We start from the raw sequence: 16,902 nt of genomic DNA, 5'->3' as shown, positions 1-16,902 counted from the left end.
CAGCTCCAGCATTAACCAGCTGTGTAATTTGGGAAAATCACATTTTATTCTCTGAATCTCAGAACTTGCATCTGTGCAACCAGTAAAAATTCCTACCTCCTAGGTTCTTTAGAGAGATTAAATAATATAACTAAAGCTCGTAACATATTGCTTGGTAAATAGAAAGTACTCGGTATATGAAAAGATTGTCCCACTACCATGAAATATAGTAACTCCAAAATTGTAAAAAGTTATAAAAAAAAAAAAAAAGGTCAGATGCTCTTAAGCAACATGTGACATATAAGCTAGCAGTAATACATGTTGAGTTCACTATTTTGTCATTAAGACTTACCTGCAAGATTGTCAAGCATGAAGTTCAGTAGCTTTCGGGTTCCATCTGGGTCCTGGTATAAATTGAGAATATCCTGTGATAAAGGATTGCCTAAATCAGAATACAAAAATAAAATCTGTAAGACTTGCAATTGTTAGGACCAGACAAATGTATGCAATAAAACAAAATACTAATTTTCTAAAGTGAATGTTACAGTATTTAATGTTACATTAATTTTAAGAAATTATGTGAATTTAAAGAAATACTTTAAGACAGTCATAAAGAAAAATTTCAGAAAAGTTATTTCTTTCCAGATTTCACTGTTTATACTAGCTACCTACAATTGGTTTGCCAAAACCACCTATATATGTAAACATATATATTAAACTTAGTCAATTCTGAAGTACTATCACAAATCAGCACAATGAATTAACCTTTATAAGTTCTGTTTATCTTTGAAGACAATATTCTAACTGAAAGACAAATAGTCCTGTATGAGAAAGAATGAATGATATCATTAAAAAGGTGCATCCATCAATAAATAAATAAATGAATGAATGAATGAATGAATGAATCAGTCAGTCAAGGTGCATACTAAAATATTTGGGTAGTTTAGTACATATACTCAAAGTACTAGCAAAAAAAAATCATGATCAATGAGTTAGGCAGATTATAGCTAAAAATAAAATTGTTGAGCAGAAAAAATACATTCAAAGAAACTATCCAAAATGCATCAATAAGAGAAAGATATAAAATATGAAACAGTAAAAATATGTGAGTTAGAATAAGAAATCTTGGGGTGCATGGGTATCTCAGTCAGTTGAGTGTCCAACTTGTGATTTCCAGTCAGATCATGATCTCATGGTTTGTGAGATTGAGCCCTTCACCAGGCTGCACACTGACAGCTCAGAGCCTGCTTGGGATTCTCTTCTTTCTCTCTCTCTCTCTCTCTGCCCTTCTCCCTGGTCATGCTTGCTGCTCTCTCTCAAATTAAGTAAATAAACTTTAAAAAAATAAAAATAAAAAATCTTAACATATATTAAGTTGGAGCTCTAGAAACAGAGAATAGGACTTGGGTCTCTAGCTCAACATCTAAAGAAAGAAGCTGGAAGTTGTCACTCTGTCCCCACAGTTAAGATCATAAGGCAAACTGCTGCCCTAAACACAAACAGGCACATACAGAGAATCACAGCCTAGTGGCAGCTAAAGTCCAGATAAAGCAGCCCAGAAATGGAACTAGTAATAGCTGAAACAGGTTAAATCATAATTGACAAATTGTCAGAGGCTTGGAAGACATTAACTAGAGAATTAAAAACTCAAGAAGGAACACAGTCTTAGGAATATCCAACATTCTCTGAGTTTTACTTCCAGGAGACCGACCAGGTTTTTAATATAAAGACTGGATAAAAATTCCCCTTATGCTTCTGGTAGGAAGAGTAATGCTCTCCTTAACAAGTCCTGCATGCAAGGAAAACTATTTTATGAGTATAATCAGGTGAAGTTTTACCATTTAATGTTAGGTAAATACCCAACACTCCAGCCCTCTGTAGCCTAATTTGGGGTGGAGAGAACAGGAAGGAGATCTAATTCAGGCCCATTTTTAATGGGACTGAGACCTAATCATAAAACTAATCATAAAAAGGGACTCTTCCTCCCCTTCCACATCATGCAATCACATCAGTATTGTTTCTGTATAATAACAGATGATTATGGTAAACAGAACTAGAAGCTCGGAGTCCTTTGGGAAAACCCAAAGGCAAAAGGAGATAAAAACAAGAAAACTGGAAAAAAAATTTAGATTCTGACATACGGCAGCCAACAGGAAACAAGTCCTGTTGGAAAGACAGTTTAAAGAGAAGTGAGAAGACACATTACTTAAATAGAAAAAGGCTGCAAACTTTCACAAGATAATTTTTAAAGAATGAATAGACTGACAGAAGAAGCACAACGTATAGAGAGAAGTACATGAGGGGCGCCTGGGTGGCGCAGTCGGTTAAGCGTCCGACTTCAGCCAGGTCACGATCTCGCGGTCCGTGAGTTCGAGCCCCGCGTCAGGCTCTGGGCTGATGGCTCAGAGCCTGGAGCCTGTTTCCGATTCTGTGTCTCCCTCTCTCTCTGCCCCTCCCCCGTTCGTGCTCTGTCTCTCTCTGTCCCCAAAAAAATAAACGTTGAAAAAAAAAATTTAAAAAGAAGTACATGAAAGGATTTCATTTTACATTGTACGGCAAACTTGTGAAGGACAATTGTAAATAGAAAGCTTTAAAACCCTTTGGGGAAAATAACCAGCTACTTAAAAACAAAACAAAACAAACACGGTAATGGTAATAAAATTCATTAGCAAGAATGGAAGCTGGAATAGAGTGGAATAGTATCTCCCAAGACTGCAAAATGGTGTTTAAGACTTCAACACTCCTCCACTAGTTATCAACAGAAAAAGTAAACAGAAAGTCAGTAGAGATGGAAATGAGAAAAACCTGTCAACCGATATGACGATATTTATATTATACTCATACAGAGGAAAATACATGATCTTTTCAAGTGTACACAGACATTTACCAAGACACCATTTTCTGGACTAGAAAACAATCTGTGACACGTTTAAAAGAAGTAAAACCAAAGCATACTGACCATAATAAAACTAGAAATCAACAACAGAGAACTAAAAAAACTCCAGGTATTTTGAAATTAGACATCACACACACACACACACACACACACACACACACACACACACACACAATGGGGCACCTGGGTGGCTCAGTTGGTTAAGCCAATTTCAGCTCAGGTCATGATCTCATGATTTGTGAGTTCAAGTCCCTCAATGGCTTTGTGTGGACAGCTCAGAGCCTGGAGCCTACTTCGGATTCTGAATCCCCCTCTCTCTGCCCTCCCCTGCTCGCTCTTGTTCTCTCTCTCTCAAAAATAAACATTAAAAGAATTAAAAAAAAAATAAATTAAACATTATACACTTCTAAGTAATCTATGGGTCAAAGAGAAAGTCACAAGGAAATTTAACTGAACTAAAATGAAAATACATCATCAAAATTTGTATGATGTACCTAAGTTAGTGTCTAGAGGGAAATTTATAGGATTAAGCTTTATTTTAGAATATAAGATCTAAAAGCAATGACTTAACTTCCAAATTAAGAATCTAAAAAATGAGCAAATGAATGCCAAAGAAAATAGGAAGAAGGAACAACAAAGAGGAGACATCAATAAAATTTATAACAGAAAAACAAGAGACTACTACCAAATCTAAAGCATGATACTTTGAAAAAGAGGCAAAAAATTTTTGATAAACCTACATTTGATCAGAAGAAAAAAAAAAGACACAACTCACCAATATCAAGAATTAAAGATTAGGAAACAGCCCTCTTTAATGCCTTGAGGCATTAGGAGGATAAGGAATATTAAGAAAACTTTAGGTCCTTAGGTTCAACAACTTAGAAAAAAATGACAAATTCCTTGAAAGACAGAAAATACCACCCCTCACTGAAAACAGAAATGGATAGAAAATGAAGCCAAAAATGGCAGACTAAGAACTTCCAAAAATTTGCCCCTTCGTAAGAACAAAAGGGCAGAATAGCAGTGAAGACAGTAATTTTTGGGGTTTAGATAACTTCTGGTCCCTCACTGCCAGGGCAGCTTGGCAACCACTGAAGCAACCAAAATTGAGCTCCAGCCTTTCAAAGCCTCATTCAAATGACTAGTCATTTATCTCTGACTTCTTTGCTAGTGGTTCCTTGACTCTTGCCAAGTGCTAAAAGCTTTCAACCTGAATGAAGGGTAGTGGAGAGTGTTAAGGCATGTTTGAGGAAACCATTACTGGTAAATGCTTACTTATGCTAACTTACGGCTGCCTGAGGTCATAGAAACAGGTAAGGCAAACAACAGACTAACCTAAATGCTTAAGAAAAGCTTGGGATAAGAGCTTAATAAGGGTTCTGAAATGCTCTGATAGCGGCACCTGGGTGGCTCAATCTGTCAAGCTTCCAACTTCGGCTCAGGTCATGTCTCACAGTTCGCATATTCAAGCCCCACATCAGACTCTGTGCTGACAGCTCAGAGCCTGGAGCCTGTTTCGGATTCTGTGTCTCCCTCTCTCTCTCTCTCTCTCTCTCTCTCTCTCTGCCCCTTCCCGGCTCACACTCTGTCTCTTGCTCAAAAATAAACAAACATTAAAAATAAAAAAAGAGTTTGAAAAGCTCTGACATATTCCAGGTACTCTAGGAGACCATAACTGTGGGGGCTCTGCATATGCTTATGAAAGACCAAAAAATAGTGTACTTTCACCTTTTCCTGATCTTGAGGCTATGCATAAGTAAGAAGTAAAGGCTAAGGCAGAGTGGTATACTTCTTGGCTGATTACTGAAAGCATTTCCCAAAACACACAAAGAGCCACGTGGCCAAGATTGGAAGATTCACTGGTTCCAGGAACTTTAAAAGATCTATGCCTAAGCATTAACTGAACACTAAACTGAAGAGAGATTTCAATATAATTACATGATAAAAAAAATATGAAATTTACAGAATTAGTTCTGAAAGTCACTAAAGGAACAAACAACAAATAACCCTGGGAATAGGAGGTATCATAATTTCAGAGTTGCCACATTATTTAAAATGTCCCAGTTCTTAATGCAATTACAAAGGATGCAAAGAAACAAGAGTATGTCTTATAACGGGGGGGCGGAAACAATGAATAGAAACTGTCTCTGAGGATAATAAAAACTGTACCTGAGGACTATACTACAAGTCTTTCAAAACCTATTTTAATATGTTCAAAGAGCTAAAGAAAACCATATCTAAAGAAAGTATGACAATGATGTCTCAACAAAGAATATCAAAAAAGAAATCAAAATCACAAAAAGTAACCAAATAGAAAACAAAAACATCAACAAGATATATGCACCTGTATGTTCACTGTAACATTATTTATAATAGCTGAGATATGGAAACTATCCATCTACAAATAAAAAAAAATTGGTATGGTAGGCAATGAAATATTATTTACCCATTAAAAATGAAAAGTTTCCCATTTAAGACAACATGGAAGGATCTAGAGAGCATTATGCTAAGTGAAGTCAGACAAAAATAAAAATACCATATGATTTAACTTATATGTGGAATCTGAAAAAAATGAAGAACACACAAACAAAAACAGACCTTTATATACAAAGAACTGCTGGTTTCCAGAGGGGAGCTGGGTGAGTGGTAGGAAACATCAATGAAAGAGATTCAGAGGTTACACCTCTCGTTATAAAACAAGGAGATCACAGAGATGAAAAGTACACCATAGGGAATGTAGTCAATAACACTGCAATAACCTTGTATGGTGACAGAGAGTCACATTTACTGTGGTGAGTATCGTGTAATGTGCACAATTGTCAAATCCCCAAGCTGTACACCTGAAACTAATATAACATTGTATGTCAAGTATACTTGGATAATAAAACTTAAAGAAAAAACAGAAACACACAGATATCAGAAAGAAACTATTGGTTACCAGAGGTGGGAGGGATTAAGGGCAGGCAGAATAGATGAAGGGGATTAAAAGGAGCAAATTTCCAGTTACAAAATAAGTCATGGGAATGTAATGTACATCATAGAGAATACAGCCAATAATATAATACCTTGTATGGCAATCAATGGTAATGACTTATCATGGGGATCATTTCATAATGTATAAAGATTTCACATCACTATGATATATACCTGAAACTAACAGTATTACTGTATGTCAATTATACCTCAAAAAAATAAGTAGCTCTTCTAAAACTAGGTAAATAAACACAAATTTTAAAAAGCAATAATTTCTATTATTTTTCAGCAAAGTGCAGGAACAGGAAGGAAACAGGACAGGTTTCATGTTTGTTATATCAGCTTTGGGACTGACTTTCCTAAAATTTAGGCCAAAACAAAGTTCACATCTCTTCTGACAATAAATGTGGATACTCATGTAAGATCATTCAGTTGACATACAACATTTGGTGTTACCAAGATAGCCACTTAAAGAACCACAATGCATTAAGAAAATCTTTCAGGAAAAACAAAACAAAAAAAAACACTTCTGACAGCATAAGAACAATTGAGGAATTTTCAGGGATAGTCACCTCCAGCTGAGAAAAGAGTAAGCACAGGGAAACAGAATCAGGAAGATAAAAAGAATGAAGCAACCTCATCTCTTCTCTTGGTTACTGCTACATTTTCCTATAAGCACTGTCTACCCTGATAATACAGACTGTTATTCTTCTGAAGATGGGCAGATCTCAGTGATTCAAACTAGTAAAATCATTAAGAATCACATTAAGCAAACACCTGGATAAAAGCCAAACTCAGAGAAATAGCAAGTATACTTGCGGATTCCAGTGGCTAGGGGGGAGGGAAGCAGGAGACATAATGGTCAAAGGTTACAAAGGTCCAGTTAGGAGATTAACAAGTTTTGGGGGCCTAATATACAGCATGGTGACTATAGTTAATTACACTGTAGTATATACTTGCTAAGAGAGTTAAACTTAAAAAGTTCTCAACACAAAAAATACATGGTAATTATGTGATGAGATGGAGGTGTTAGCTACAAGTATGCTGATAATCATTTTGCAATATATAAGTGTATCAATACACTGTATACCTTAAACTTACACTGTTATATCTCAATTACATCTCAATAAATCCAGAAAAAATAAAAACATTAAAAAAATCAAAATATTAAAAAAGAAACCAAACAGAAATTATTAAGTTGAAAAGTACAATGAAAATAATTACTAGAAGGACTCAAGAGTAGTAGTGGATAGGCAGAAGAAAGGACCTGTGAATTTAAAGACAGGCCAGCTAAGGTTATAACAGTCTGGGAGAACGGGGGGGGGGGGGGGGGGGGGAGAGAAAGGAAAAATAAATGAACAGAGATTAAAGATATACCAGCATACAAGAAGTATACCAACATTATGTAGGATGGGAAACCCAGAAGAGGAAGCGAGCAAAGAACAAAAAAATTTGAAAAAATAATCAGGAGCATCCCAAATTTGATGAAAAGTATTAATATACACATCTAATAAACTTAACAAACTCTAGGTAGAATAAAGTCAAAGAGATCCACACTTAAACAAATTATAATAAAACTACAGAAAATCAAAAACAGAATCTTAAAGTAACAGGAAAATAGCAACACATCATGTACAGACAATCAATAATATTAACACTGTATTTTCTCATCAGAAACTGTGGAGGTCAAAAGGCAGAAGAATGACATATTCAAAGTGATGAAAGAAAAAAAATGTCAACTAAGAACTTTATATCTAGCAAAAATATCTTTCTTAGATAAGGGAGAAATTAAGACATTGCCAGATAAATAAAAACTGAATGAGTTTGTGGCTAGATCAGTCCTATAGAAAATACTAAAGGGATTTCTTTAGGCTGAAATGAAACTTGAATTCATATGATTAAATAAAGAATGCCAATAAAGATAATTACATAAGTATAAATGAAGATAGCATAAATACAATTAGTGTTTTTAATCTACCTAAGAGACAACTGCATACAGCAATAATAATAAATCTATGTTGATGGGCATATAATATGTAAAGATAATATTTATGACAATAATAGAATAAATGAGAAGCAAATGGAGCTATAGGTGCAACGTTTTTTATATTATTGAAATTAAGTTGCTATTAATCCAAATTAGACTACTATAACTAAGATTTTTATTGTAATCCCTAAGGTAACCATTAAGAAAATAACTCAAAATAATATAGGCAAAAGAAACAAGGGAATTAAATTGGTACACTGGAAAATACTCATTTAACCAAAAAGGCATTAATTGGGGAACAGAGGAACAAGAAGAACCTAACACATAGAAAACAGTAAAATGACAGACAAAAATTCTACCTTATCAGCAAACACATTAAATGTAACTGGATTAATCTCTGGTTAAAATGCAGAGATTAGCAGAATGAATAATAAAAAATAATCCATTATATACTGTCCATAAAAGACATACTATATATTCAAAGATACAAATAGAATGAAAGTAAAAGAACAGAAAAGGGTATGCCATGCAAACAGAAAAGAGAGCTGGAGTAGTTATACTAAGAAAGGGATAATCTCAATGTCCTTTATCAATGAAAGAAATTAAATAGTTAAAAACTTTCAACAAAGAAAATTCCAGGACCATATGGTTTTACTGGAAAATTCTACCAATAATTTAAGAAAGCAGTATACAAATGTTATTATGCAAACTATTCCAGAAAATAGAAGTGCTAGTAACACTTGGGGCACTCGGGTGGCTCAGTCCTTTAAGCATCTCACTCTTAATTCTAGCTTAGGTCACGATCTCACAATTTGAAGGATCAAGTCCCACGCATCAGGCTCCCCACTGGTAGTGCAGTGCCTGCTTGGGACTCTCTCTTTCCTTCTTTCTCTGCCCCTCTCCCACTTGTGCACGCTCTCTCTCAAAATAAACAAATAAAATACACTTTAGAAGTGTTAGTAACACTCTCCAACCCATCTTATGAGGTCACCAGTATTCCGAAATCAAATAAAAAACATTGTAAGAAAGGCATTACAGCATATGTCTTATGATCATTAATGTATAAATCCTGAACAAAATACTAGCAAATAAAATCCAACAATATATTAAAAAGAATACATAAAGACCAAGTGGTTTTTTTTTTCAAGTGGTTTTTAAAATGGGAACAGAGGTTGGCTCAACATCTGAAAATCATTAGTATAATTCAACACATAAACAAATTAAAGAAAAATTATATGATCATCTCAAAAGTTGTACACAAAGTATTTGACCATATCCAACTTCCATCAATGATAAAAACTTTCAAGCAAATGCAAAACAGAAGGAAATTTATATAACCTGAAAAAGCACTTATGCACCTGAAAACTTTTTACTGATATAATTAATGGTGAGAGACTGAGTGCTTTTCCCTAAAATTGAGAACAAGGCCAGGATGTGCACTATCATCACATGTATTTATACTGTCCTAGCCAATACAAGGCAACAAATTAAAAGACTATGTATGGGAAAGAAAGAAATGAAACAGTGTCTATTTACAGAATTTTGTAGGTGTTTACAAATGTTGCAAGAGACAGGGCAACATATTTAAAAATCAGTTGCATTTTAATTCTACAATATCAATGAGTAACTGGAAATTTAGAAAGCAGTATCATTTACAACAGCACCAAAAATATCAAATAAGTACAAATATAGCAAAGTGTTTGTAAGATATTCATGCTGAAAACTATATAACATTAAAGAAATAGAGTAAAGAAGACCTACATAAACGCGAGAGATACACTGTATTCACAGATTGGAAAACATAATCTCAAGATTAAGATACTCAATCTCCTCAAACTGATCTACATGTTCATCACAATCCCAAAAAAGATTTCAGCAGGATATTTTGCAAAAATAAGCTGATTCTATAATTTATGTAGAAATGTATAGCATCTAGAAGTATAAAAGCAAACGTGAAAAATAATCACAAAGTTGGAGAGTGGCCCTATAAAGAAACAGAAAACACAAACCACAGATTAGGAGAAAATATTTGCAAAACACTTATTTTAAAAAAGGATCTGAATCCAGAATATATAATAAACTCTTAAATATCAGTAATTGGAAAAAAGCAACTCAATAATAAAACTAAGCAAACAATGTTAATAGACACTTGAATCAAGATATATAAACACATGAAAAGACACATTGTATCATTATTAAAGAAATAAATGAAATATCCCTGCATTCTATTAAAATGGCAAAAATTAAGAGATTGATAATACCAAGTGCTGACAATGATGCACAGCAACTAAAATTCTCCCATAGTTTTGGTGAGGAAGCAAAATGATACAGCTGCTTACAGAAAACCATTTTTTTTTATGAAGTTGAGCATACATCTACCATACAACCTGGCAATCCCACCCCAAGTATTTACCCAAGGAAAATAAAAACTTGTTTCACACAAAAATTTGTCTTTAAATGTTTACACAGGGCTTTTATTTCTCATCACGCCTAACTGGAAACCCAAAAGTCCTTCAATTTGTGAATAAAAAACTGTTGTACATCCACACAATGGAATACTACTCAGCAACAGAAATGAATTACTGTTATAGACAACAACATGGATGAATCTCTAATGCATTATGCTAAAGGAAAGAATCCAGACTCAAAAGGCTACACAGTGTGTGTTTCCATGTAGTATAGAAAGTAGATGAGAGTAGGTGTTGACTTCAGCAACACAAATGAAGTGAGGGGTGACAGAAAACTTCCATTTCTCAATTGTGATGAGGGTTATGAAACTATAAACAAACAACATCCACCAAAACATTCACCAAAGGGGTGAATTTCACTACTATAAATTGTAACTTAGTAAAAAAGTTGCTAAAAATTTAATTTTTTCAAAAATATACTTAAGGAATAATTTCAAGAGTAATCGCTACATCTAAAAATAGAACATACTAGGGGCGCCTGGGTGGCGCAGTCGGTTAAGCGCCCGACTTCAGCCAGGTCACGATCTCGCGGTCCGTGAGTTCGAGCCCCACGTCAGGCTCTGGGCTGATGGCTCGGAGCCTGGAGCCTGTTTCCAATTCTGTGTCTCCCTCTCTCTCTGCCCCTCCCCCGTTCATGCTCTGTCTCTCTCTGTCCCAAAAATAAATAAACGTTGAAAAAAAATTAAAAAAAAAAAAAGAACATACTAACTCCAAAGCAATAAAAGTATATAGACAAAAGGAAAAAATATTTCTAGAAAGGCAAAAGAGGGGGGGGTGTGATATCAAAAGGTAGAATAACACAAAAATATTCATAATTACAACATAGGTGAGGCAACTGATCTGAACCCACATTAAAAACAACATAAAGCCAGAATGGATTAACAACAAAGTTCAGCTATATACTATTTGCAAGAGATACACCTGAGCATAAGTACACAGAAAGGTTAAAAGTAAACAGATGAAAAAAGATATATTAGACAAACATTAACCAAAAGAAAATTTGCCCAGCTATAATATTAGACAAAAAAAGACTAAGATGAAAATACTAACAAAGGAGGAAGAGGCTCACTACCTAATATCAGGTTCTGTTCACCAAAAGGTATAGTAGTATACAGTATACATAATTAAATAATCTCAAAAGCTATAAAGCAAGGAGCGCCTGGGTGGCGCAGTCGGTTAAGCGTCCGACTTCAGCCAGGTCACGATCTCGCGGTCCGTGAGTTCGAGCCCCGCGTCAGGCTCTGGGCTGATGGCTCAGAGCCTGGAGCCTGTTTCCGATTCTGTGTCTCCCTCTCTCTCTGCCCCTCCCCCGTTCATGCTCTGTTTCTCTCTGTCCCAAAAATAAATAAACGTTGAAAAAAAAAATTTAAAAAAAAAAAAAAAGCTATAAAGCAAAAGCTGGGTGAACTAATGGGGGAATGAACAAATCCACAATTTTAGTGGAAATTTTAGCATTAAGTACCTTAATTACTAAAAGAGTAAATAGCCAAAAATTTGTAAAGACAAAAAATCTGAGCAATAAATTTGATCTAGTGGACAAAATATATATTATGACCACTTTCATACAAATAAATTTGAAAAATTAAAAAGCAAACAAATTCCAATACTACACATATGGTCCAACAAAACTGACTCATTAACAATTAGAAATCTTCAATGATCCTTCTAATTACAAATTTTTGGGGTGGTAATTTGTTTCATAAAGAAACACCTAGCAGTGACAGCTTTATACAATTATTCTCTATAGAATAATTTATAGAATTATCTCAAGGAACATGTTAGTTGAATCTTATACAAACTTTTCAAAGAGGACAGAGGAAGAATCTTATTCAGGTCTATTTTGCTCATGAGCATATGTTTAAAATTCCTAACAGAAATTTTTTGGAGAGAGGCAGTCCACCAGGGACCCTGTACTTCCCTCTTCATTCTTGGTGAGTATGACAGATGCTGAGGCCTATCAGTCTGATACTGAGCAGTTTCTATAGCTAGCTATACTGGAAACTAGATAGGTTAAGGCAACCATAGTAATATTTCCATGTAACTCTTTGCCCTTTGGGGAATCAGGACTAGCTTTTTGCTGCCTGCTACAGTATTTGCTTCTTCCTTCCAAAGTGCTGGAGTGATAGACGAACTACGCAGGTGCAATGCAAACTCACTGTGTACACAGCACGTGGCTGGTTGGGCCCATCTTATTGTTTGAAGTCATAATGTTCTTTGTCTCTGACCCAGGAGTCTCACTGTCTTCTGCCACTATCCATGAAACAATAATTGGCTAACTTATTAGCTTATAAGAGTAAAAATCTCCAAGCTTTCACAGTCCTTGACATATATTATCAAAATAAATCCAGCATATGAAAGCACCAGGGTGGATTTATCACAGTAAGACAAGGGTAGTTAAATTGGAAATGATGGGGGCACCTGGCTGGCTCAGTCAGAAAAGCATGTGACTCTTGATCACACCGTAGTAAGTTTGAGCCCAAAAGAGGGTGTAGAGATTACATAACAAAACATTTAAAAGGAATAAAAAGTAAAAACTGTACAGATATAATTTATTAACTCAACCTATGAAATGAGAAAAATAATCATTTCATAATCGATGAAAAAAATATTTAATAAAATTCAGCACTTGCATAAATAGAAACAGAAGAAAGCTTCAGAGCACCTGGTTGGTTCAGTCAGTTTAGTGTCTGATTTTGGCTCAGGTCACTATCTTACAGGTTGTAGGTTCAAGACCCACTTCGAGCTCTGTACTGACAGCTCAGAGCCTGGAGCCTGCTTCAGATTCTGTGTCTCCCTCTCTCTCTCTCTGCCCCTCCCCAGCTTGTCTCTCTCCCTCTCAAAAATGAATAATAAACCTTTTTGTTAAAAAAAGGAAAACTTGGGGCGCCTGGGTGGCTCAGCTGGTTAAGCGTCCGACTTTGGCTCAGGTTGTGATCTCGTGATCTGTGATTTCGAGCCCCGCGTTGGACTCTGTGCTGACAGCTTGGAGCCTGGAGCCTGCTTTGCATTCTGTGTCTCCCTCTCTCTGCCCCTCGCTCACACTCATGCTGTCTTCTCTGTCTCTCAATAATAAATAGAAGTTAAAAAAAAAATTTTTTTTAAAAAGGAAAACTTCTAAAAAAAAAAACTAAAAAACTAAAAATTATAAAGCAAATATCATTAATGGAAAAATATTAGAAGCATTTATTTTAAAATTTGGAATAGAAACATACCCACCCAGTATTAACACTTCTACTCAACATTATAGTAAAATGCCCAGAAATAAGCACAGAAGATTTTGAAGCAAAACCACCATCAGCACATTAAAAGATTACCTGCATACAAAACCCAAAGGAATCTGCAGGCAAATTTTAAGAAGGATGAGAATTAGGCAAAAACTTTACTATAAATCAGTTTTTCTTACTTGTATTTCTATACAAGTATTTCTTGTACTTGTATTTCTATACAAAAGCTGTGCAGAAAATTATAAAATTTTATTTGAAGACATTAACTAAGATCTAAATAAATGGACAAGATGCCAAAATTCATAGATAGGAAGACTCAATATATTAAGATGTCAATTCTTACAGAAATCAAGAAACTGATCCCATTTACAACTGCACCAAGAACAATAAAATACCTAGGAATAAACCTAACCAAAGCTTTAAAAGACCTGTATGTTGAAAACCTTAGAAAACTTACGAAGGAAATTGAAGAAGACACAAAGATGGAAAAACATTCCATGCTCATGGATTGGAAGAATAAATATTGTCAAAATGTCAATACTAACCAAAGCAATCTACACATTCAATGCAATCCCAATCAAAATTGCACCGGCAGGGGTGCCTGGGTGGCTCAGTCGGTTAAGTGTCTGACCTCGGCTCAGGTCATGATCTCCCAGTTCGTGGGTTCAAGCCCCACATCAGGCTCTGCGCTGACAGCTCAGAGCCTGGACTCTGCTTTGGATTCTGTGTCTCCCTCTCGCTCCGCTCCTCCCCTACTCATGCTCTGTCTCTCTCTCTCTCTCTCAAAAATAAATAAACATTAAAATAAAAAAACTGCACCAGCATTCTTCTCAAAGCTAGAACAAACAATCCTAAAACGTGTATGGGACCACAAAAGACCCCGAACAGCCAAAGTAATACTGAAGAAGAAAACCAATGCAGGAGGCATCACAATCCCAGACTTTAGCCTCTACTACAAAGCTGTAATCATCAAAACAGTGTGGTACTGGCACAAAAACAGACACATAGACCAATGGAATAGAATAGAGAATCCAGAATTGGACCCACAAATGCATGGCCAACTAATCTTTGACAAAGCAGGAAAGAGTATCCAATGGAAAAGAGACAGTCTCTTAAGGAAATAGTGGTGGAAGAAATGGATAGCAACATGCAGAAGAATGAAACTGGACTGCTTTCTTTCTTACACTGTACTCAAAATGGATGAAAAACCTGAATGTAAGACAGGAAACCATCAAAACCCTAGAGGAGAAAGCAGGCAACAACCTCTTTGACCTCAACCACAGCAATTTCTTACTTAACACATCTCCAAAGGCAAGGGAATTAAAAGCAAAAATGAACTACTGGGACCTCATCAAGATAAAAAGCTTCTGCACTACAAAGGAAACAATCAACAAAACTAAAAGGCAACGTACAGAATGGGAAAAGATACTTGCAAAGGACATATCAGATAAAGGGCTGGTATCCAAAATCTATAAAGAACTCACCAAACTCCACACCCGAAAAATAAATAAATCCAGTGAAAAATGGGCAGAAGACATGAATAGACACTTTTCCAAAGAAGACATCCAGATGGCCAACAGACACATAAAAAGATGCTAGGGGCGCCTGGGTGGCGCAGTCGGTTAAGCGTCCGACTTCAGCCAGGTCACGATCTCGCTGTCCGTGAGTTCCAGCCCCGCGTCAGGCTCTGGGCTGATGGCTCGGAACCTGGAGCCTGTTTCCGGTTCTGTGTCTCCCTCTCTCTCTGCCCCTCCCCCGTTCATGCTCTGTCTCTCTCTGTCCCAAAAATAAATAAAAAATGTAAAAAAAAAAATTAAAAAAAAAAAAGATGCTCAATGTCACTCATCATCAGGGAAATATAAATCAAAGCCACACTGAGATACCACCTCACACTGGTCAGAGTGGCTAAAATGAACAACTCAGGAAACTACAGATGCTGGCGATGATGTGGAGAAATGGGAAACCCTCTTGCACTATTGGTGGGAATGCAAACTGGTTCAGCTGCTCTGGAAAACAGTGTGGAGGATTCTCAAAAAATTAAAAATAGAACTACCTTATGATCCAGCAATAACACTACTAGGAATTTATCCAAGGGATATAAGAGTGCTGATTAATAGGGGCACATGTATCCCAATGTTTATAGCAGCACTTTCAACAACAGCCAAATTATGGAAAAAGAGCTTAAATGTCCAACTGATGAATGGATAAAGAACATGTGCTTTATATATATACGATGGAATACTACTTGACAATGAGAAAGAATGAAATCCTGCCATTTGTAGCAACGTGGATGGGACTAGAGGATATTAATCTAAGTGAAATCAGTCAGAGAAAGATATCAAGTTTTCACTCATATGTGGATCTTGAGAAACTTAAAAAAAAGACCATAGGGGAAGGAAAGGGGAAAAAAATAGTTACAAACAGAGAGGGAGGGAGACAAACCATAAGAGACTCTTAAAAATGCAGAGCACAAACTGAGGGTTGATGGGGGGTGGGGGAGAGGGGAAAGTGGGTGATGGGCATTGAGGAAGGGCACTTGTTGGGATGAGCACTGGGTATTATTGTATGGAAGCCAATTTGACAATAAATTATATTTTAAAATATAATGATAAAAAATAATTATAATAAAAATAAAGTCAATTCTTCCTGAATTGACCTACATATTCAATGCAGCCCCAAAGTTCTAACAACATTTTTGGTGAACTATAATAAATTATTTCTTATGTATGAGGGATTGAAGACAGCCAGACTACCACCACACTGTGAAAGGAAAACATAAGGGAATTCCCAAACCATATATAAAGTCTTAATATAAAGCCACAAAAATGATTATGACAATGTAGTAATTAGTGCAAGGTTAGACAAACTGACTTCTGGACATACAAAACGGAGATCCAAAAACAGACCCTACCATAGCTGATAGATGACTTTCTTGATGATCAGTGAGAAAAGGGAAAACTATTCACTAAATGATAGTGAGATGGTTGGTTATATACATAGAACAAAAACAGGATTACATCAGTCTCTAAATGAGACCCCCTCATACTACATTAAAACATCAGTTCCGGGACGCCTGGGTGGCTCAGTCGCTAAAGCATCCGACTTCAACTCAGGTCATGATCTGGCGGTTTGTGAGTTCGAACCCCACATGGACTCTCTGCTGACAGTTCAGAGCCTGGAGCCTGCTTCGGATTCTGTCTCCTTCTGTCTCTGCTCCTCCCCTGCTCGGGCTCTCTCTCTCAAAAATAAATAAACATTAAAAAAAAAATCAGTTCCAAAATGGTATTAGAAGTACTGGACAGGTACATGCAAAAGAATAAAACTGGTCCACTTTCTCACACCACACACAAAAATAAACTCAAAATGGTTTAATAA

At 35.9% G+C, this 16,902-nt stretch overlaps 1 protein-coding gene across 4 annotated transcripts in view; it reads right to left on the bottom strand.

Annotated features, from left to right (window-relative positions):
- CNOT6L (CCR4-NOT transcription complex subunit 6 like) overlaps positions 1 to 16,902 on the bottom strand; it is a 121,003-nt gene that overhangs the window by 48,280 nt on the left and 55,821 nt on the right. For all 4 annotated transcript variants that reach the window (XM_043572409.1, XM_043572407.1, XM_043572406.1 and 1 more), the window contains exon 5: positions 332 to 421. In XM_043572409.1, coding sequence (XP_043428344.1) covers positions 332 to 421 — 90 coding nt within the window. The remainder of the gene's footprint in view (positions 1 to 331; positions 422 to 16,902) is intronic.

This window comes from Prionailurus bengalensis, chromosome B1, assembly GCF_016509475.1.
Source record: "Prionailurus bengalensis isolate Pbe53 chromosome B1, Fcat_Pben_1.1_paternal_pri, whole genome shotgun sequence".
NCBI classification, from domain to species: Eukaryota; Metazoa; Chordata; class Mammalia; order Carnivora; family Felidae; genus Prionailurus; species Prionailurus bengalensis.
Note: the sequence above shows the minus strand (reverse complement) of the source record. Positions and strands in the feature narration are given on the sequence as shown.